At 43.6% G+C, this 23928-nt stretch overlaps 1 protein-coding gene across 1 annotated transcript in view; it reads right to left on the reverse strand.

Annotated features, from left to right (window-relative positions):
- Nucleotides 1–23928, reverse strand: part of AQR (aquarius intron-binding spliceosomal factor) — a 213882-nt gene that overhangs the window by 143776 nt on the left and 46178 nt on the right. The window contains exons 11-13 of the mRNA XM_082242923.1: nucleotides 16006–16122; nucleotides 15818–15931; nucleotides 12493–12596 (exon numbers count right to left, since the gene is read on the reverse strand). Of these exons, the coding sequence (XP_082099049.1) occupies nucleotides 12493–12596; nucleotides 15818–15931; nucleotides 16006–16122 (335 nt within the window). The remainder of the gene's footprint in view (nucleotides 1–12492; nucleotides 12597–15817; nucleotides 15932–16005; nucleotides 16123–23928) is intronic.

The raw sequence follows: 23928 nt of genomic DNA on the forward strand, positions 1-23928 counted from the left end.
TAGAAAAGCATGCGAGGAAGTGAGGTTTGGGGAAAGGAAAATGGTAGAGGCCAAAGACCTATCAGAGAGGTTGGGACCCTAAAAATACAGATTTCCTAAAATAAATAAAAAAAACAACCTATACTAGCAAACGGCTGAGGTGCGGAAAGTGTTACACTCACATTCAAAAAGTGCTTATCCCCCACTTAGGGAATAAATATTAAATATTAATTTGAATCTCTAGATCAGATATGTCAATTACAAGGCCAGCGGGCCGAAACCGCCCCCACCCAAGGCCATGTCATGAGGCACTCACACCCAGTTTTGCAGCTGGGCAAAAACTTTATTCTGCAACCTCTGGCTCCTACCCTTCACTTCCGCTCCCCACTGTCACTTGTAAAAGACAGACTTCTACAGCTTCAAGGACAGCTTTGCTCAGCGGCTCCTGGATGTAACAGAACTCTGCACACATGCACGATGGAGCAATGCAGGGACAGATCTCCAGAGAGAAAACGATCTCCCTGCAAGGCGCGCTGCCCACACAGGGAGGATAAGAGAGCTGGGCCAGGTAGGAGAGAGATGCGCACCCCTGAACCCTGCATGCTTTACTTAGCGCAGCCTTCAACCCGGCACTCTGTACGCAGCGCACCCTTCAACCCTGCACTCTGCACGCAGCGCACCCTTCAACCCTGCACTCTGCACGCAGCGCACCCTTCAACCCTGCACGCAGCGCACCCTACAACCCTGCACTCAGCGCACCCTTCAACCCTGCACTCTGCACGCAGCGCACCCTTCAACCCTGCACTCTGCTCGCAGCGCACCCTTCAACCCTGCACTCTGCTCGCAGCGCACCCTTCAACCCTGCACTCTGCTCGCAGCGCACCCTTCAACCCTGCACTCTGCTCGCAGCGCACCCTTCAATCCTGCACTCTGCACGCAGCGCACCCTTCAACCCTGAACTCTGTACGCAGCGCACCCTTCAACCCTGAACTCTGTACGCAGCGCACCCTTCAACCCTGAACTCTGTACGCAGTGCACCCCAGATACAACCGGCTCTTTGAGGGCAACCATACTGCTGATGTGACCCGTGTTGAAATTGAATTTGTTCTAGATGGTCTGCTTCACAGTGGTACCTAGTGTGCTTGCATCCTTCCATACGCGTTGACGTCACTGTGCCGTAGTCCTGTCTAACTCATTTAATCACACTAAATTTTTGCAATGGCTAGTAGTGAGAGTGTGACAAAACACTTTGGGTGGAACTACAGCACAGTGACATCACCACTTACAAAACATGCATACACACTAGGTACCATTGAGGCACGACGCCATGCAGAGATTAAAATAAATATTTATTCTCGATGTGCAGGGCGAGCACTTTTTAAATGCAAGTGTAACTTTAACAAATGGTTTTAAATAAACTGAGTTAGGGTGATGATGTATCCTTGTTTTTTCCGCCGTGAACATCTATATACAGGCATCAGGAAAGTATTCACAGCGCTTCACTTTTTCCACATTTTAGGTTACAGTCTTTCCAAAATAGATTATATTCATTATTTTCTAAAAAGATTCTACAAACAATGCCCCATAATGGCAACATTAAAGAAATTTGTTTGAAACCTTCACAAATTTATTAAAAATAAAAAAGTGAAAAAAAAAAAAAAATCACATGTACATAAGTATTAACAGCCTTTGCCATGACACTCAAAATTGAGTTCACATGCATCCTGTTTCCACTGATCATCCTTGAGATGTTTCTACAACTTGGAGTCCACCTGTGGTAAGTTCAGTTGATTGGACAGGAATTGGAAAGGCACACACCTGTCTATATAAGGTTCCACAGTTAGCAGTGCATATCAGAGCACAAACCAAGCCGTGAAGACCATGGAATTGTTTGTAGAACTCTGAGACAGGATGGTATAGGGGGTACGGAAACATTTCTGCAGCATTGAAGGTCCCATTGAGCACAGTGGCCTCCATCATCCATAAATGGAAGAAGTTTGGAACCACCAGGACTCTGCCTAGAGTGGGCCGCCCAGCCAAACTGAGCAATTGGGGGAGAAGGGCCTTAGTCAGGGAGGTGACCAAGAATCCGATGGTCACTCTGTGGACAGAGGATAACCTTCCAGAAGAACAACCATCTCTGAAGCACTCCACCAATCAGGCCTGTATGGTGGAGTGGCCATAACAGAAGCCTCTCTCCAGTAAAAGGCATATGGCAGCCCGTCTGGAGTTTGGAGGCACCCGAAGGTCTCTCAGGCCATAAGAAACAACATTTTCTGGTCTGAATAGTAAGCGTCATGTCTGGAGGAAACAAGGCATTGCTCATCACCTGGCCAATACCCTTCCTATAGTGAAGCATGGTGGTGACAGCATTATTCTGTGAGGATGTTTTTCAGTTTCAGGAACTGGGAGACTAGTCAGGATCGAGGGAAAGATGAAGGCAGCAATGTATATAGACATTCTAGATGAAAACCTGCTCAAGAGCGATCTGAACCTCAGGTACATCTTCCAACAAGACAACGACCCTGAGCACACAGCCAAGATAGCAAAGGAGTGGCTATAGGACAACTCTGTGAATGTCCTTGAGTTGTCCAGCCAGAGCCCAGACTTGAACCCGATTGAACATCTCTAGAAAGTTCTGAAAATGGCTGCGCACCGACACACCCCATAAAACCAGGATGGCGCTTGAGAGGTCCTGCAAAGAAGAATGGGAGAAACTGGCCAAATATAGGTGTGCCAAGCTTGTAGCATCAAAGGTGCTTCAACAAAGTATTGAGCAAAGGCTGTGATTACTTATGTACATGTGATTTTTATTTTTTTTTTTTTCAAACAAACGTTGTCATTATGGGGTATTGTTTGTAGAATTTTGAAGAAAATAATACATTTAAAATGGGGAAAAAGTGAATCGCTGGAAATACTTTCTGGATGCACTGTATGCTGCTGTAAGAGAAGGGAACGGAGAATAGGAATGAACAGAAATACAGGTATCTTAAGAAGAGGAATATAAGTGGGTTTCGATCCAATTATTATTTTAAGGGGTCAAAACAATCTGGTGAGTTTACCCCCCAAAGGAGGCTGGAGTGTGTAAAGGTAGAGGGCAACGCATCAGCGTCAAAAGTGTTGTGGAGGTGGAAGAATCAGCACAATGGACTGTATATAACACTGAAGATTGATTAATTTATCGAGTTGCTGCACTATATAGGCCACTATTTGTAAGGATGCACTTTGTGTATATGAATTTATATCTGTGTACCACGTTTTTCTGGTCCAATTTGGTGGAATAAGAATCACCACAACCCTATCCTTATCTATCTTGTGCAGCAGTTGAGGAAGTTCTAATCTAGTTGAAAGGGGTCAAAGGAATTATCAAAGTATCTGCTGTGCAGACTAGAAGATCCCTGGACTTGGCCTCGAATATGGTAAGTTTGTTGGCAAACCCGGGAGGCCAGGATGTCCACATCTGCTTTTTACCATCTTTACTAAAGATTTTGAAAGAACCAAGTGAAGAGACTGCTCTCCCAGGTTTAAGGCATTGACAGCTTGGAAATTCCGCCTGTCAACTGTCCACTCCCAGAATGTAAACTGCTGAGAGAGCTGGAATGTAAATCTCTGCCCATGAAAGTATTAGACTTGTTTATTTTATGGTTGCTAAGCTTCTGGTGCCCCTTTGATAGTTTGTTTAGGCCACTTTTGTGGTGCTGTCCAATTGCACTTGGACTGTGTGACCTTGTAGAAGGAAGGTATCATGTTGTAGAGACAAATTGATGGATGTTGGATTAAGGGGTCTGGGAGGAAATTGGGCAAAGGGAACTGCCTCGAATAAAGCCACCATGATGTCCAGCTTCCTTATGTCAAAGTGAATTGTGTGATGGTGTGACTGGAGATTTCAAGAGCTGGACCTTAGAAAGAACTTTTCCAGAGAGTGTAAGATTCTGGCTTGGGCTATGTCCAAGATTACACCCACATTCTCCAGATGAAGAGAGCACTTGAAAGCTGACTTTGGAAAGTTGATTATCAAGCGAGAGGTTTGAAGGAACTGGATACTCCTTTTGACGTTGTCAAACAAGGCCCTGGCTGAGGAGTCCAGCAACCAGAGTTCAACTAGGTAGCCTATGACAAATTCCCTTAGTTCATAGAAGAGCCAAAAGTGGGGCACCATGAAAGGACCTACGTAGAAGGCGTTTCTTACGTCAGCACTCACTGCTTGATGGCACGGTTTAACCACGTTGGGAGCCTTTTGAGATAAATTTTATTTTAATTCTAATAATAAAAGTGAGTCTTCTTTGTGTGTTATAGTTGAAGACCTTATTTAATGGTCCTTTTTCCCCTATTGCCCAGTTTTAATGTGCAAACTCTAAATAAAAAATTATACACGAAACAATGCAGTAGCCAATAAAAAAAAATAAAAATAAAAAAATATATTTTAAGCATCCTTTGTGGACTACTTGAAATACTAACATACTTTGATTTTTGATGTGTTATAGTGCCTTGAAAAAGTATTCATACCTCTCAAAATGTTCCACTTTTGTCATGTTACAACCAAAAACGTAAATATATTTTATTGGGGTTTTATGTGATAGACCAACACAAAGTGGCACAATTGTGAAGTAGAAGGAAAATAATAAATGGTTTTCAAAATATTTTACAAATAAATATGTGAAAAGTTTGGCGTACATTTGTATTCAGCCCCCTTTTTTTACTTTGTAAAACCACCTTTGGCTGCAATTACGGCTGTAATGTCTCTACCAGCTTTGCACATCTAGATAGTGACATTTTTGCCCATTCTTCTTTGCAAAATAGTTTAAGCTCTGTCAGATTGGATGGAGAGCGTCTGAACAGCAATTTTCAAGTCTTGCCACAGGTTCCTAATTAGATTTAGGACTGGACTTCGATTGGGCCATTCTAACACATGAATATGCTTTGATCTAAACCATTCCATTGTAGCTCTGGCTGTATGTATAGGGTCATTCTTCTTTCCAGGTTTTCTTTTAAGATTGCCCTGTATTTGGCTCCATCCATCTTCCCATAAACTCTGATCAGCTTCCCTGTGCCTGCTGAAGAAAAGCATGGTGCTGCCATCACCATGTTTCACGGTTTGGATGGTGTGTTCAGGGTGATGTGCAGTGTTAGTTTTCCGCCACACATAGAGTTTTGTTTTTAGGCCAAAAAGTTTAAATTTTGGTCTCATCTGACCAGAGCACCTTCTTCCACATGTTTACTGTGTCCCCCACATGGCTTCTCGCAAACTGCCAATGGGGCTTTCTTTCACCAATGGCTTTCGTCTTGCCACTCTTCCATAAAGGCCAAATTTGTGAAGCGCACAACTAATAGTTGTCCTGTGGATCTCTGCAGCTCTTCCAGAGTTACCATGGGCCTCTTGGCTGCTTCTCTGATTATTTCTCTCCTTGCCCGGCCTTTCAATTCAGGTGGACAGCCATGTGTTGGAAGGTTTGCAGTTGTGGCATACCCTTTCCATTTTCGAACGATGGATTGAGCAGTGCTTTGTAAGATGTTTAAAGCTTGGGATATTTTTTTATAACCTAACCCTGCTTTAAACTTTTCCACAACTTTATCCCTGACCTGTCTGGTGCATTACTTGGCCTGCATTATGCGGTTTGTTCACTAAGGTTCTCTAACAAACCTCTGAGGGCTTCACAGAACAGCTGTAATTATACTGAGATTAAATTACACACAGGTGGAATCTATTTACTAATAAGGTAATGTTTCAGATATTTATTTGTAAAAAAAGTTGAAAACTATATAATTTCCTTCCACTTCCCAACTATGTGTCACTTTGTGTTGGTTTATCACATAAAATCCCAATAGAATACATTAATGTTTTTGGTTGTTACATGACAAAATGTGGAAAATGTCAAGGGACATGAATATTTTTTCAAGGCACTGTAACACATGAAAAATCCTTGTCCCATTAGTTCAAGATTGTATATAAATAGAATGTGGCGTCCAGAAATATAGGCTTGGGACTTCAGGTTAAACTGCCACTTACAGATTAAACAATGACAAACTGTAGTCCCAGGATTACCCCTCCTATGAGGTAGCCTTTTTTTTTTTTTGCAAAAATGAGAGCATGATTTTTAATACAGAGGAGGATTTTATGGTGAGTACCAAAATCCTATTTTTTCATGGCCATTGAGATACACAAGAATGTTTGAACCTTCAGGACATCCAACAGAAATCCGACAGAGGGGTCACCAACACAGTAAACAGTTGCTAACTGGCCCAAGAAAAATAACCAAAAAAACAGAACTGAGGACTGCCTGCAGCTCAAAGCGATGCCCGAAAGACCTTAGATGCAAAGCTGGAATTGGAAACTTCCACCTGATTAAAACAGGAGAACATAAGACCAGTTGGAAGCCTTGCAAATCTAACAAACAGAGGCTTGGTACCAGAAAGCCGAAAAAGCGTTCCCAGATTTAGTAGAGTACACCTTGACAAGAATGAGTGGAACCCCGGCCTTGAACCCATAGGGTTAAATGATGGTCTATCTTAGCCACCTAGAGATGGTGGAACAAGATGCCAGAGCACCCTTCTGGGGTCCATCCAGAATGACAAAAAGGAATCTGTCTTTCTGAAAGGAGTGGCTGGCAATCTGGTGAACTAGAGCCAGACAGGGATTGAAGAATGATTTTCTGGTAGAGGTGAAAGGCAGAAACTTCCTTAAGTTCTGGGCCTCAACACCACCTTGTTCTCATGCAAAACCAGAAAAAAATGGGATTTTCGACTTACCATAAAATCCATTTCTCTAAAGTTCATTGACAGACACAGCTCCTGATCTTCTTAACCATTGAGTTATACTGCCCCTACAGGGAGTAGGACACTAGGCGGATAAAGTCTGGCTACGCCTATGGGCAGTTCCAGGGGGTATACTCCCTCTCTCTGCTGTAGGTACTCAGCTTTGTTACAAGCAGTGTCAGAAGAATTAAAACTTCAAAGAGGGGTGAGTGCTGTGTTCGTCAATAGACATCAGAGAAATGGATTTTACAGCAAGTCAAAAATCCCATTTTCTCTTTCGTTCATTGACAGACAACTCCTGTTCTTCTTAACCATTGGGACGTCCCAAAGCAGTGTTAAACATTAGGGGTCGGAACAGCGAAAAATTCTCAAAGCTAACTATAGCCAACCAGGTAAACAGAAGCTCACCTGAAAAAAAACAATACACCCTCAAAGAGGACCAGGTCCTCTAAACAGCAGCCTGCAAAACCTTTCGGCCAAAAGAAGCATCTGCAGATGCCAAAACATCAACTTTATAGAACTTTTTGTTCACCGACAACCAGGTGGCCACCTTGCAGACCTGTGTCACCGACACCTGATGACAGAAGGCCCAGGAGGCACTGAGCGCCCGAGTAGAGTGCGCCTTGACAGGGAAAGGAGAAACCTGACACCTGATGGAAAAGGCCTGAGTCACCATCTGTCTGATCCTTCTAGAAATGGTCGCAGAGGAAGCAGACAACCCTTTCCAAGCATGCTTTAGCACAAAATAGTCTGACTTCCTAAAAGACTCTGTAGCTGCCAGGTACACCCTAATTGCCCGGAACACATCCAAGGCATGCAAAGCAATTCCCTTTTGATGTTTTGGCCTGGGACACAGGGAAGACAACACAATGTCTTCATTCAATTGAAAATCAGAGACAATCTTTGGAAGGAACGACAGACAGGGACAAAGAACCACCTTATCTCTGTGAACCAACAAGTAAGCAGAACTACAGGATAACGTCGCCAATTTCCGACATCCTGCGTGAGGAGGTGATAGTCACCAAGAAGACCACCTTCTGGGACAGCGTAAGCAGGAGAATCTCCCTAAGATTCTCAAAAGGAGGCTTCTGGAGGACTGAGAGCACCAAATTGAGGTCCCAAGGCGGCAATGGAGACCGCACTGGAGGCGGCAATGGAGACAGCACTGGAGGGGCCAAATGCCTAACTCACTGAAGAAAAGTACCCACCAGGGAGTATGTGGCCAAGGGCCATTGAAAGAAGAATGCTAAGGCCAACACCTGACCCTTGATAGTACTCAAGGCCAGTTTCTGCTCAACCACCTATTGAAGGAAGGTCAAGATCTGAGCCCTTGAGAAAGAGTAAGGATGAACCCCAAAACACTCACAGCAAGCAATGTACGTCTTCCATGTACGATAGTAGATCTTCCTAGAAGTAGATTTCCTAGCTTTTAACAGCGTTGGAATCAACGACTCAGACAAACCTCTATCCATCACCACCTGGCGTTCAACAGCCAAGCCGTCAAAGCCAACGACTGTTATGCAGCATGGAAGATTGGTCCTTGGGACAGAAGATCCTCCCTGAGAGGAACGTTGGCAACTTGTGTACCAAGCCCGGCGAGGCCAGTCTGGGGCCACTGAAATGACCAGAATCCCTTCTGCTTCAGTCCTGCGTAGAAGTCTTGGCAGAAGCTTGAGAGGAAGGAAGGAGTAAATCAGACGATACTGACCCCACTGGGCCACCAGCACGCCTACGGCCGATGCTGGATGAGGATCCCGTGACCGAGCCACTAACCTTTGCACCTTTCTATTGAGCGAAGACGCCAACAGATCCACCTCGGGGATGCCCCACAGGAGACACAACTGATGAAACACCTTTGAATGAAGGAACCACTCCCCTTGGTCCAACGCCTGCCGACTGAGGTAATCCGCCTACCAGTTTTCCACCCCGGGAATGTGTACGGCAGGAAAGGGCTGGAACTAACCATTCTGCCCACCTTAGAATACCTAACTCCAGAGCCGCCAGGACACTTCTTGTGCCCCTCTGATGATTGACATAAGCCATGGCCTTGTCCGACTGAATGTGCACTGGACATCCCTGAAGACGATCCGTCCAATAGTCCAGGCATAGTCTAATCGCTCGGAGTTCTATGACATTGATTGGAAGAGTCCAGACTCCCTGAACAGAATATTTGCCTAGGACGCCTCCCCAGCCAGACAGGCTGGCATCCATGGTGACCACTGTCTAATACAAGGGGAGGAAGGATTTGCCCAGCAGAAGCGCAGAGGAATGAAGCCACTATATATCAGGGACTCTTTCGTTCTCCGGCTCAGCTAGATCGGATTGTCCAGAGACTGCGGAGTCTTGTTCCATTTGGCCAGAATCTCCCTTTGCAGGGACCTCATATGAAACTGTGCAAATGGACCAGCCTCGAAGGTAGACACCATCAGGCCCAGCACCCGCATGCAAGTCTGGAGGGATGACCATCTGCTGGACAGCAGGAGATGAATTGCGGTCTGCAGTTTCTCGAGTTTGTCCATAGAAGGAGCACTCTGGCTAGGCCAAGTCCAAAGTCAGACCCAGATAGTCCAGCTTTGTGAACGGAACCAGAGCAGACTTCTGAAAATTCAGAATTCAGTCAAACTCCCTCAGAGTTCCGCTCGCAGAAGTCGGTCATCCAAGTAGACCCAGTACCGCGATCCCCCGTTCGCGGAACAATGCTAGCAGCGGGCTAACATTTTTGTGAAGACCCGAGGAGCAGAGGCGAGACCCAAAGGGTAAAGCCACAAACTGATAATGCTCCTCTCCCATGGCAAAGCAGAGGAAGCACTGGTGATCGGCACATATTGGAATGTGAAGGTAAGCATCCTTGATGTCAATAGAGGCAAGAAAACCCCCCTGATGGCGGGATGCCACCCCTGTGCAAATAGACTCCATTCTGAACTTCTGCACCAGCACAAAGCAGGTCCAGGATTAGACACATCTTTCCTTCCTTCCTGGGTACTGTAAACAGGTTTGATGAAAAGGTTCTGAAATTGGAACCGGGACAATCTCTCCTTGAAGTAACAGGTCTTGTCCTGCCCCAAACAGACCCTGTAAGCGGTCCAGGGACAGGCACAAGTTGGAAGAAAGGAAAGAACCTTGCCAGGGGACAAGAGCAAAACTCGATCTTGTAGCCAGGCCGAATGACTTTGAGCACTCACTTGTCTTGTACCAGGGAAGTCCAGGGGTCCGGATACCAGCAAAGACTCCCCCCCCCACCCCCGATACGAATGAGGACGAACCTTGGTGCTGAGGAAGGAGCCTGCTCTCAGCTTGCCAGACCAGGTTCATTTGAATCCTTCAGAGGAGGCAATGAAAGGCTTCAAGTCCTTGTCAGTTGACCCTGAGGGCCAAAAAAAGGTTATGAGCCAAGGAGGGCCTACGTCTATGACAAGTGTCCTTCCCCTTAGTAGCCTGCGGAAGAAAGGTACTCTTTCTCCCTGTGAGACCTTAAATTATATCATTCAGGGTAGCTCCAAATAGGCGATCTCCTTGAAAAGGAGAGATCAGCAAAGGCCTTTTTTAGAAGTCTGGTCCGCAGACCAGTATTTGAGCCAAAAGACACGCAGAAGGACCACTGCCAAAACAGAGAGCTGAACCACTAGGGGAGCCTCATCCAAAGTGGCATCACAGATAAACTGCAGCCCCTGGACCAGCTGGTCCTCCAGCTCAGCAAAGGCAGTGGGGGGAGCGGTTCTCCCTTCAGGTCCCGGTGTAAAAGCTTAGCCCACTCAGTCATTGGGCAATGGTGTCCTCCATCTTTAAGGTCTCATGCACAGATACAATCAGTGCTTTCACCAGCGCCTTTTCGTGCGCAGTTGCAGATGAGGAATCATCCTCACTATCTGAATATTCCGGGCCCGTGGTCGCAGACCCATGTCCACGGCAGCCGAATCAGATTCAGGATCTGATGAGACAGATGAGGCAAGGGAAGGCAGGGGTCACTTTTTGCTAGCCCGTTGCCCTAATGCCACCTCTACCCGGGTCACAAAGGTCTCCAGGACCGCCGTCAGTTCATTGATGGATGGTTGCAACCTGGAGTACCCCGCAGTCTCAGAGAGGATCAGGTGGGGAGATATTCGCCAAAGACTCCATGAGTCACCAGGGGCGACCCCACAAAAATGGTAAAACACTGCAAAGGGACAATCCCCATCTCGTTGGCAGCTCCACCCGGTCACCAGGCACAAGCACCAAGCAATCCTAAGCAGAGAGGGAGAGGACCCCACCAGACTCACCACCCAGCAGAAAAAAAGCACAACTTACACAGCTGATGAAAATAGGTATCAGTTTATATTTACTAAAATAATGCATTTCCATGTTCTGGTCTCCTACAGTACACAGATATAGTGAATACAGGATCTGGGTTTAGTAACACTTTAATTGACAAAGAGGGAGAAGATTTTGTAGCCTGTTCCTTAGGCTTTTTCCACTGACAAAGATGGGTGCTCTTCCCACCAGTAGCGTCCTTGATAATGGTATCAAGGGTAGATTCCAAAGTGAAGTTGTCCCTGAAAGGCCATTCGGGCCAGACGCTTCTATGATGCAGGTTCCACATTCTAGTGCTTTAGCCAAAGTGTTCTACACATGTACAGTAGTGTGAAACCCACACGGGGAAAAAAGCCAGGAAGTCCCCAGCAACTGTCACAACTGAAGTTTAAAGCTACAGCCATTTGCTCTATGCATTACATGGATTCTAAGCAAGAGATCAACCAGAGCAGTGGCAAGATCTCTTAAGGGATTACGATCATTTATCGGTTGGGTCTTTATAGACAGGTGCATTCTCTGCCAGGATGCTGTCAGATTCACAGTGAGGAAAGCCCACTTTTGCACAAAATCTTCTCCAAACAGATAAAAAGGCTAATAAGCATTTAAAGAGAGCAAACAACTTGTCCGGGTGTTTCCAAACTCCATACAGAAGGGTGCAATGGAACAGTTTTTGCTGCCCTCAAGCCTTTAAAAGGCCAAAAAGTGGAAAGAGTACTAATCAAAGCCAAAGTATAATCCTTTAGTTTCACTCCGGTGTGCACTGCATTGAGGAGAGGTGAAATGGGGTCTTTAAACTTGGGGGTAATAGCAAAAAGACTAACTCTTTAAGGATAAGTTCATCTGGCAAAGACTGAAACAACTGGAACAATCAGTCTCTGAGGCCAATGGCTCAGAAATCAGGAAGGAGTGAAAAGATCATATACAGATGCAAACAGGAGGGTATGGAAGCTTGCTTGTGGACTCTGCAGTCATGAGTATGCAAATAACTGGATAACTTGCATGACCAGTAAAAAAGCAGTGGAACTGATCACACTCGATGTAACTAAAGAGGACTCCACTGACAGAACAGACTCTTGGAGCAGAGAGCAACATGATTCTTGATGTTGGTGCCATCAGTAGGTGCACTACAAGCAGCTCCAGAGCCACTAGTAAAAAGTGAGCCGGGGACACCTGTTACAATGGGACTGTTCTCCTGTGTCTACAAAGATATTACATAAGTCACTGTAGTGGACTGGCATTTTATTGCAGGAAAGAGCACAGAGCACGTGCGACACTTTACCATGTCAATATAAATTAACAATTCAGGTGACCTTCTTACACTCCTCAATGGGTGAGAAACAAATTGAGATTTTATACAAGCAATCTCAAAGTGACAAGAGAGAAAAGTTTGGAATATTGTAAAATTAAACATTTATGTACTTAATAATACATCACAAATTATCTTTAATAAGTAGAATGCATTTACCCACTTACCCCAGAGGTCCAAAGAACTTCACAAGGGATTCCCGTGTATCCACAGCGGCTACATTGGAAAGCGCAAAGTTGCAAAGTTCTGGGAAGTGTGCAAATGCTGCTCTCTAAGGAAAGAAATGCAATGGTCACCCAAATCCACAAATATTAAAAAATAAACTCTTCAAGCTTAAATAAGAAAAATGGCTGTGTGTTGCATGTGGGTGAGTTATGTGTGTATATTATACTCTGTACCCACCCCCAGCAATGCAAGAAGGCACAGAAAATATGCACTGGCTTATGTGGCTCCTCCTGGTTCGATATGGTAACCAGTCAGAATATGCTAGAAGTGACCTTATTTGACTGTTAAAGCTTTGGAGAAAAAATTAAAAAGCATCTTTTTCAATGCATTCCTTCAGGGATCATCTTCTACAGTTCAGATGGAAATGGTGCTTTGTGAAGTTTTGATTTACATTTTTAAACGCACATTAACACTCTGATGATCATCTGTAAATTAAACTAGTCCTTAATTAACAGAAACCGTAATAAAAATACTTGCCTTTGACCCCACTTACTGCAGGCACAATGACATCACTATGTCTCAGCATTACCTCCTTGGTGCTCAAGACCCCAAACATTCCCACGGGATCTTGAGCATTTTAACTGCTTCCCATCCTAAGGATGTACCCATACATCCTTGAGAACAAGTGAAGATGCCAGGATCATGGCTGGCATCTTTCTTTTGACCCGATGGTAGGCTTTCCTCTAGTAGTGATCAGGTTGGTTCTACACCCACCCAATCACTTCTACAGGGCACGAAAGAGATACAGATAAATAATTTCAGAACTTTTTCCACCTTTAATGTGACCTATAAACTGTGCAACGTAGTTGAACAACACATTTAAATCTTTTAGGCGGAAGGAAGTAAAAATAAAAAACTAAAATAATATGGTTGCAAAAGTGTGCACATGCTTAAACTAATACTTTGTCAAAGCACCTTTTCATTTCATTACAACACTCGGTCTTTTGGAGTAGGAGTTTATCAGCATGGTACATCTTGACTTGGCAATATTTGTCCACTCTTCTTTGCAAAAACACTCCAAATCTGTCAGATTGTGAGGGTATCTCCTGTGCACCGCCCTCTTCACCCCACAGATTTTCAATTGAATTCAGTTCTGGGCTCTGGCTGGGCCATTCCAAAACTTTAATCTTCTTCTGGTGAAGCCATTTCTTTGTTGATTTTTGATGTATGCTTTGGGTCGTTGTCATGCTGCAAGATGAATTTCCCCTTCATGTTCTGCTTTCTAGCAAAAGCCTGAAGGTTTTGCCAATATGAACTGGTATATGGAACTGTTCATAATTTCCTCTACCTTAACTAAGGCCTCTGTTCCAACTGAAGAAAAACAGCCCCAAAGCATGATGCTGCCACCACCATGCTTCACTGTGGGTATGTTTCTTTTGGTGATGTGCAGTGTTGTTTTTGCACCAAACATATCTTTTGTAATGATAGCCAAAAAGTTCAACCTTGGTTTCATCAGACGATAACACATTTTCTCTCATGCTTTTGGGAAACGTCAGATGCGTTTTGCAAAAATTAGCCAGGCTTGCATGTTTTTCTTCATAAGAAAAGGCTGTCTTGCCACTCTACCCCATAGTCCAGACATATGAAGAATACGAGAGATTGTTTTCATTTATTTATATGTACCACAGAGCCTGTACTTGCCAGACATTCCTACAGCTTCTTTAATGTTGCTTCTTGTCTTTTTGTCAATTTTGGAGGGACGTCTAGTTCCTGGTAATGTCACTGTTGTGCCGTATTTTCTCCACTTGATGATGACTGTCTTCCATTGTATATCTTATGCCTTGTAATTTCTTTTGCACCCTTCTCCCGACTGACCCATTTTAACAATCAGATCCCTCTGATGCGTTGGAAGCTTTCTGCAGGCCATGGCTCTGCTGTAGGATGGGACTAAGAAAATGTCAGGAAAGACCTATTAGAACAGCTGGAACTTTATTTGAAGTTAATCAGAGGCATTTTAAATGATGGCAGTTGTGTGCTGACTCCTATTTAACACGAGTTTGAATGTGGTTGCCTAATTCTTAACACAGCTACTTTCCCAGTTATAAAAGAGGGTGTGCACACTTATGCAACCACATTTTCATTTTTTTATTACTCCCCCCCCCCCCCCCCCCCCACCTAAAAAAGATTTCAGCTTGTTTTCCAATTGAATATAGGTCACAATAAAGGTGGAAAAAGTTCTTAAATTATTTATCTTTGTCTCATTTTTTACAACACAGAAACCTGACATTTTAAACAGGGGTGTGTGGACTTTTTATATCCACTGTATGAAAGAAATGTCAGAGTTGGCCTGCACAGCAAGTGGGTAATATTGGTTCTCTTCAGAGAAGAGGTTGAAGTTCCTGATGAGTGCTCCTAAGAACACTTCCAGGCTGTTGCTGACAGCCCTGGCCTGTGTCTTGAAGCAGATCAGAATAAAGCCCAATCGTGATCAATATGAAAAGCAATTACAAAAATCACAAGTAAGTCTTACATTACATGTTTTTCTTTGTATGTTCTTTTCTTTCTCTTTGTCAGCTATGAAGAGTAATGTGGATATATTAAAACAGATCTGTAATACAGATAGCCCTGGATGTGTCTATGTTTACGTGTGTCAAAGTGGAAGTAAACCCATAGATAAACCAGTTAAAAAAAAAAAAAACACCACATTTCCGGCATATGCCGCGCATGTAACCGTCACATTGGATGCGCTCTTAACCAAACTATAAAACCATCCAACGATCACATGTGCAGCATCATGGCAGCCAAAGATCAAACAGAGGCCAAGATGGCAGCTTCCTTGGCTGAAAATGATAGGAGGGTTTACTTACTTTTTCTTACTGGAAAAAGGTTGAAAAACACTGCTCTAGCAGGCCATATTTGTTTATCTCATAACTAAAGCAAAATTTCAGAGCGGATAAAAGGCACCTTCATTGGGCAGCAGTCACTAATCAGGCAAGCAACACTGTTGCCTGATAAAGGGACCCTTGAGAAGGCTACGAAACTGTTTTATACATGGATAAATAATTATTGCTCCCTAGAGCATTTTGATTTCTGGGTGCCATACTTTGCTGATTGTACATATAAATATGATCTCCAATCTTCATCGCTTGGTCAGCATGCAAAATTGATACTGTAGTGTAAGTGGAGGAAAGTCAGCAGATTCATTTTCAAACACATTCATGGCTGGTATTCTAGCCTTTAAATGCTAGGATGAACTGTATATTTCCTTGGCATTAAAACAGTTAATTTACAGTTATTTTGAATTTATAACTGGAAATCTAGACATACCTGTAGAGAAGTGATTCGGTCATAGTGAATGGTGGTCATTTCATTTTCTGTTAGTGCATTACCAGTCTGGTCATTAATTTCAAAGCCAGCGTAGAACTTTAACATGTCTAGAAGCTATAAAGGTAAAATCTTAGTGAGTGCATATAATTTAGTCTCATGATCTACGGTCTTAAAGATTAGTACCATACCTGAGAAAATAAATGTCCTTCTTCCTCTGTTTTGCAGAGGCTGGATAAATAGCAGTGTACAACAAGGTGAGAATCATCCAGCACTGTATTGAACCACCGGCGGGTAGGAAGTAAAGCCTGAGTGGAAAACCAGAGCGGAAAAATATAATATTGTGCAAAATTTCATAAATGAGAATTAGAAATAGTTAGAAGTAGGCTGAAAAAGGGCTTTGACCTTGTGAATGTTTCCTACAATTCTCGCTTACATCAAGGGTGCTTTTAAAAAGGTCAACTATTTTCTCCAACATCTACGGAAGAACACAACTTGGTAGTAACTAACCTTTTGTGGATCAGATTTTTCTACTATCAGGAGTGAATGATAAATTCAGACTAGGTATCGGGAATGCTGAAAATCTCACCAGTTTGCCAATGAGTGCACGTTTTCCCAGTTCATTGAGCGTACTGGTGTTCTCCCTGCGTAAGTCCTGCAGTTAGCAGGGACATGTCTGTTTTCTAGTTAGCACGAGTCATCTTTCTGGTCAAGCCAGTTGATCTGGGTATACCTTGCCAAGTTATCAGAACCAGAGCTGTGGCAGGTCCTATCAGTTTCACCCACTTCTTGTGGGTGGTTAGCAGAATATACACTATTGCTGTCGCGAGAATGTTTCCTCTGATTTCCCTGAGGCTGCAGTATGCTATTGTATGTGTGGGAAATCTGTTAATTGTTCCTGCAGCTATGTGGTATGCTGTGCTTATGTGATAAATCCTTCCTTACTGTGGCTGGGGTGCTGTAGTGTGCTTGTGCACGGGATCCTACAGCTTTGACAATAGCTTTTACTATGCTCTGTTTAAGTGGGGGCGGGGGGGGGGGGGTTGTCCATATTATAAAATCTCCTGGAATTAACATTTTTTCTGCAGTAATCTGTCATAACATGATCTGATCCTCATCTTAGTGGCAACAATAGACAAACAGTTTGTGCTTAAAGGGGAGCTCCACCCAAAAGGGGCAAGTTCCACTTAATGACATCCCCCAACTCTGCCTAACTTGGCAGGTAATTTTGGAGGGGAGGGGCGTTGGTACCTAGTTTTGACAGGTACCTGCTCCCACTTTCCCTCAGATCGCCTAGGTGAGCCGAGTGGAAGTTCTCCTCCCCCCTTCCTTCCCACAGTCTTCCGGGACACATCACAGGTTCAAGAAGACTACAGGACCATTCACAAAGCGCCGCACGACTTGTGCACGCGCAGAAAGCCGAAAGTCACATAGCCGGCTGCCCACAGTTAGGACGCAGGCGCCAGTATCTTGGAGGCTAGAGAAGAACTAGCCGGGGTGAGGGTTGCACTGGATCATTGGATAGGTAAGTGACCATTTATTAAAAGTCAGCAGCTACAGGATCTGTAGCTGCTGACTTTTATTTTATCTATTTTACAGACTGCTGATCACACACACAAACAATTATAATTTCTTGTGTCTTTAATAAATACACACATTAAACATTCACAGTCCTGAAGGAAAAAGTAATTGAACCACAGGGAGAGAAGAGCTGGTCGAACCCCCTTTGGCAGCAATGACTTCAAGCATGTGCTTTCAGTAGCTCTGGATGAAACCTGTCCCCTGCACAACGCTCAGGAGGAATTTTTGGCCATTTCTCTTTACAAAACTGCTTCAGTTCAGACACATTTGTAGGATGTCCAGTGTAAAAGGCTCTCTTGAGGTCATTCAACGGCATCTTTATGGAGTTAAGGTCTGGGCTCTGACTGGACCACTCAAAAATGCGCATTTCCTTTTTCTGATGCAAATCTGTGGTGGATTTACATCAATGCTTAGGGTCATTTCTGCATCCCCCAACTTCTACTAAGCTTCTGCTGGTGGACAGCCACAGCCTGCCTTTATCCTGTAGGATATTTAGATAAACTTGGGAATTTGTTATTATATTACTATGCAGGATTTATATTTTTCCAAGTTTGTGTAGCACTTTATAACATGAGGGCAGACAAAGATTAGAATACAATTCAATACAGGAGGATTTAGAGGGCCCTGCTCATTAGAGCTTACAAACAGGTAAAGTCAAGTGATACAAAAGGTAATTACTGTCGGGGATGAGCGGATAAAGAAAATAAATGTGCAGTTGTTAGGTGGAGGCAGGATAGGCTCTTCAAAAGAGAAGGGTTTTCCGGGATCGCCTAAAAGTGGACAGAGTAGAAGATAGTTGGACAGATTGGGATAGTTACAGGAGAAGTTCTGCAGGCGAGGATGGAAAGAGGCGACAAGGGAGCTAGAGAGTAAGAGGCCTTGGGAGAAACTAAGAAAACAATTTGATTGGTATTTTGAGGCTAGGTTGGTGATGTAGCTGGGGGCAGAGTTGTGGATAGCTTTGCAAGTTGTTGCTAGTATTTTGAATAGCCAGTGGAGGGATTGGCAAAGAGATGTAGCAGACATTAAATAGTTGGTAAAATGGATTAGTCTGACAGCAGCATTCATAATAGACTGAAGGGGGGGGGGGGGGGGGGGAGAGATAGCCTATGTAAAGGTAATCCAATGAGAGGAGTGTTGCAGTAGTCGAGGCCAGAGATAATCAGGGAGTAAATTAGAAGCCTTGTGGTGTCTTTGGTTAAGTGGTGTATTTTGGAGATGTGAGGTTGAGGCGGCAAGCTTTGGACAGTGAGTGAATGTGGGCCCGAAGGGAGAGTTCAGAGTCCAGGATTACACCTGGCATCTTATTACACCTGATCTTAGCACCCTGGCATGTGGGGACAGGTTGATAGTTCTGCCATCGATCTTGACAGAGAAGTCAGGGGAAGGGGCACATGGGGAAGGTAACATGAGCGGACTGAGTTTGAGGAAGTGGTGCGATATCAAGACCGATATACAGTATCTCACAAAAGTGAGCACACCCCTCACATTTTTGTAAATATTTTATTATATCTTTTCATGTGACAACACTGAAGAAATGACACTTTGCTACAATGTAAAGTAGTGAGTGTACAGATTGTATAACAGTGTAAATTTGCTGTCCCCTCAAAATAACTCAACACACAGCCATTAATGTCTAAACCGCTGACAACAAAAGTGAGTACACCCCTAAGTGAAAATGTCCAAATAGGGCCTAAAGGATCAATATTTTGTGTGGCCACCATTATTTTCCAGCACTGCCTTAACCCTCTTGGGCATGGAGTTCACCAGAACTTCACAGGTTGCCACTGGAGATTTCTTCCACTCCTCCATGACAACATCAGAGCTTTGCGCTCCTCCGCCTTCCATTTGAGGATGCCCTACAAATGCTCAATAGGGTTTAGGTCTGGAGACATGCTTGGCCAGTCCATCACCTTTACCCTCAGCTTCTTTAGCAAGGCAGTGGTAGTCTTGGAGGTGTGTTTGGGGTAGTTATGTTGGCATACTGCCCTGTGGCCCAGTCTCCGAAGGGAGGGGATCACGCTCTGCTTCAGTATGTCACAGTACATGTTGGCATTCATGGTTCCCTCAATGAACTGTAGCTCCCCAGTGCCGACAGCACTCATGCAGCCCCAGACCATGACACTCCCACCACCATGCTTGACTGTAGGCAAGACACATTTGTCTTTGTACGCCTCACCTGGTTGCCGCCACTTACGCTTGACACAATCTTAACCAAGTAAGTTTATCTTGGTCTCATCAGACCACAGGACATGATTCCAGTAATCCATGTCACTAGTCTGCTTGTCTTCAGCAAACTGTGGGCTTTCTTGTGCATCATCTTTAAAAGAGGCTTCCTTCTGGGACGACAGCCATGCAGAACAATTTGATTCAGTGTGTGGCGTATGGTCTAAGCCCTGACAGGCTGACCCCCCCCCCCACCCCTTCAACCTCTGCAGCAATGCTGGCAGCACGCATACGTCTATTTCCCAAAGACAACCTCTGGATATGACGCTGAGCACCTGCACTCAACTTCTTTGGTCGACCATGGCGAGGCTGGGCTGTTCTAAGTGGAACCTGTCCTGCTAAACTGCTGTATGGTCTTGGCCACCATGCTGCAGCTCATTTTCAGGGTCTTGGCAATCTTCTTATAGCCTAGGCAATCTTTATGTAGAGCATCAATTATTTTTTTCAGGTCCTCAGAGAGTTCTTTGCCATGAGGTGCTAGCTGTGTTGAACTTCCAGTGACCAGTAAGAGTGAGAGCAATAACACCAAATGTAACACACTTGCTCCCATTCACACCCGAGATACTAATGAGTCACATGACACCGGTGACGTAAAATGGCTAATTGGGCCCAATTTGGACATTTCCACTTAGGGGTGTACTCACTTTTGTTGCCAGCGGTTTAGACATGAATGGCTGTGTTTTGAGTTATTTTGAGGGAACAGCAAATTTACACTGTTATACAGGCTGTGCACTTACTAATTTACATTGTAGCAAAGTGTCATTTCTTCAGTGTTGTCACATGAAAAGATATAATAAAATATTTACAAAAATGTGAGGGGTGTACTCACTTTTGTGATACTGTATCTGTTAGTAAATTAGTGATGCACAAGGATACTGATGGAGTGAGCTTAAGGGTAGAGAGATACATGTGGTTGTCATCAGTGTAAAAATGGTATTGGAAGTCATAGGAGGCTATCAGCTGACCCAGAGAGGAAGTATAGATCATGAATAGGAGAAGTCCAAGAACAGAGCCTTGTGGGACCCAGACAGAAAAAGTAAGCGGAGAGGAGGAGGCAGAATTGTAAGTGACACCGAAGGTGCGGTGGGATAGGTAGGATGAGTACAAACAAAGAACATAGTCACGGAGACCAAGGGAGTGACGTTTTTTTCTTTTTAAAAGGAGGGGGTGGTCAACTGTATCAAAGGCAGCTGTGAGGTCCAGAAGTAAGAGTACAGAATAGTTTCCATTGGTTTTAAATATTAGTAAAACATTTGTGAGTTTTAGAAGAACAGTTTCTGTAGAGTGTTGAAGGAAAAATCCAAACTGAAGGGGATCAAAAAAGGTTATTCTTAGTGAGGTAGCTCACTTGGTTGTAGACCAGGCATTTAAGGAGTTTGGAGGAAATGGGGAGCAAGGAGATTGGATGTATATTAAGATTGGTGGGATCCATTGAGGGCTTTTTAAGTATGGGGAGACTAGTACATGTTTTAAAGAGTTTGGGAAGAGATTGAAGTTGTGAGAGATGGTAGGATAGAACCAGAGGGTGATCGTAGTATTTATGAGGAAACCCAGGGTGAATACATTTTCCCCTCGATGATTGCAAGTGATCCAGGCCCTAAGGCAGCAAAGCAATCCCAAATCATGAGGTTTCCACCACAATACTTCACTGTTGGGATGATGTTGGTAAGCTGTGCCCCTTTTGCGCCATACATAGTGCTGAGTATTCTTCCCTAACAATTTAACTTTTGTTTCATCAGTCCACAAAAATTTTTCCCAGTAGCGTTGTGGTTTGCTGAGGAGCTCCTTGGCAAACTTCATACTCACAGTATTGTTTTTTTTTTTTTTGGAGAGCAACGGCTTCCTCAATGGTGTTCTGCTACAGACACCCTACCCATGAACAAGGATGTTTGCCAGTTTCAGCAATGTCTTCAAGCCTTTAGCAGTTACTCGTGAATTCTTCTTTACCTCATTGAAGATTCTGCATTGTGCCTCAGGAGTCATCTTGGCTGACAGTCTATCGACTGATGGATGCCAAAACACTTTGAGATGGCTTTGTTTCCCTTTTCAGTCTTATGCAGATCAACTACTCTTGATCGAATGCCTTCAACGAGCTCCATTTTGCAACCCAAGGTTCACATCAGCTGATGCTGCTTATAAACAGCATTCCTAAAATGTTTGAGTGTCTTATCAAAGTAGCTCTAAACCACACCTCCAAACTCATTTCAATTATTGGACTCCAGGTGTGCAAACTACTGATTCCAATTAGCTTTCGTTAAAGTAAATCTATGGGTTCACTTTTAGCACTATGAATGTTTAATGTGTGTGTGCAATAAAAAAAAAAAAAACGAGAACTAAGAATGGTTAGTGTGTTATCAGCATATAGCGGAACTTTACACATAACACCTTGATAAAAAATAATGTTCTTTAGCAAGGAACATATATTCCACAATAATAATAATGCTACCAACTAGGCTTGTGACGGTATCAGATTTTCATGCTGCGATTAATTGATTAGGGTTTTGCCAAGGTATACGGTATTATCACGGTATTCAATTACATTTAAATTATTAAATTTCTACCTCACTTGAATTTCATTGCTGAATTTAGGGACTTTGGTTCACTTTTGCACATTATTATATAGTCAGTCAGTACAGACTCTGTGAACCAGGCCTAATATAAGCCATCAAGCAGTGTCTGGCCTACCTAGTGATGACTGGTCCTGGCGCTCGGCTCCGATCCGATGGCCTAGTCATTAAGGGGGCAAATCCTTGTGGTCCAGAAGTGGTTAACCCTACAGGTGGACCGGTGTTTTTATTTATAAAATTACTTTACTATTGCTTTAGGCCTGCTTTACATGTATGCGGGTTGGCGGCCCACATTTGCACAGGCACAGCAGCCCATTGATTTGAACAGGCTGCTATGCCCTCATTTTCCGCAGAAAAAAGGTGCATGCAGCATTTTTTAAAAAAATGCTAACTCACATTTGCTTGTGTCCTCAACTAAAAACTGTCAAACCATCAAATAGTTGGTATTATAAATGATCACGTGTATCCCCATGGCAGTTGCAGATCAAAACAGAAGCAGCTTCCTTGGCTGTAAAGGGATAGGAGGGTTTAAGTGTTACTAAACCCAGGACCCTGCATTTACTATAGCTGGTCTCTCACAGTACATGGAAATGCAATCATTTTAGTAAATATAAACCGCTAAATACCTCTTCTCATCAGCAGTATATAGCAGTCTTGTGACTTCCATCAGTGCCTGGTTAAAGCTTGTAGGAGGAGTTTTCATACTGCACTGGCTCTCTTATCAGAATGAAGGACTTCTGACCCTCTGTCTGGACAGTGCCGATTGGCCCTGTGCTAAACACATGCACTCTCCCAAAAAAAAAAAAATATCTAGCAATACACACCAAACTGAGCATGTGCAGACTGACTCTTATCCAGACATGTTTTGGGGACAATGCAAGAAGAGGAGGATCTGTGCTTTCATGATTGAACAACAACCTTTTTACACAATGCAGAGGATTAACCCCTTAGGTTCCACAGTGAGTATAACAAGCATGTTTTACTGCATTTACAGTCTGATTTTACTGTTGTGGGTTTAGTAACACTTTAATTTTTTTTTTTTTAATTTTATCAAATCAAATCAATCTGAGAAAAGACAGAAGTAAAACAAAGGAATGCATAATATACATACACTAAATAATGAAAACTGTACTCAAGTGTGCAGACATGCTAAACAGAATGCCATAGAAAAGCACATATGAAGAAGTTTACTCTAGCATGGTGTCTGACTGCAAAAATCACTACACGATGATGCAGAATTCATCCATGCATAGTAACACTTTAATTCAGCCGTCAGCAGATCAGCCTCTACAAATCCAGCAGTGCCTAAAAATTGAGAGCAACTGAGCATGCGCTCAGCAGGGTGAGACAGCGTACTGCTGGATTTTTAAACAGTATAGGGATTTATTTTTTTTTGTTGTTTTACAGCTATACCCGCAAAAGGGGCCAGTCTGAAGTAATTTAGCAGAGCATAATTTTAGGACTAAAAATCCACTTTAAGCACACTGTTTGTCTATTGCCTGACTTCGATGAGGATCAGATCACATTTTGTGGCAAATTGTTGCAGAAAACAAGTTAATGCCAAGAGGTTTACATACTTTTTCTTGCCAGTGTAGCTGCTAAGGATTATCTGTGTGTTTGTACTTTACTTGGCAGCTGGGCATGTTTTCTCATACCCAAATTTCCATTAATTCTTCCCACCAGCTTGACATTACAAGAGCCATAGCCAGCACACAAGCCTTTTCACCTTTCTACCTACAG

This window comes from Pelophylax lessonae, assembly GCF_965119305.1.
Source record: "Pelophylax lessonae genome assembly, chromosome: 13".
NCBI classification, from domain to species: domain Eukaryota; kingdom Metazoa; phylum Chordata; class Amphibia; order Anura; family Ranidae; genus Pelophylax; species Pelophylax lessonae.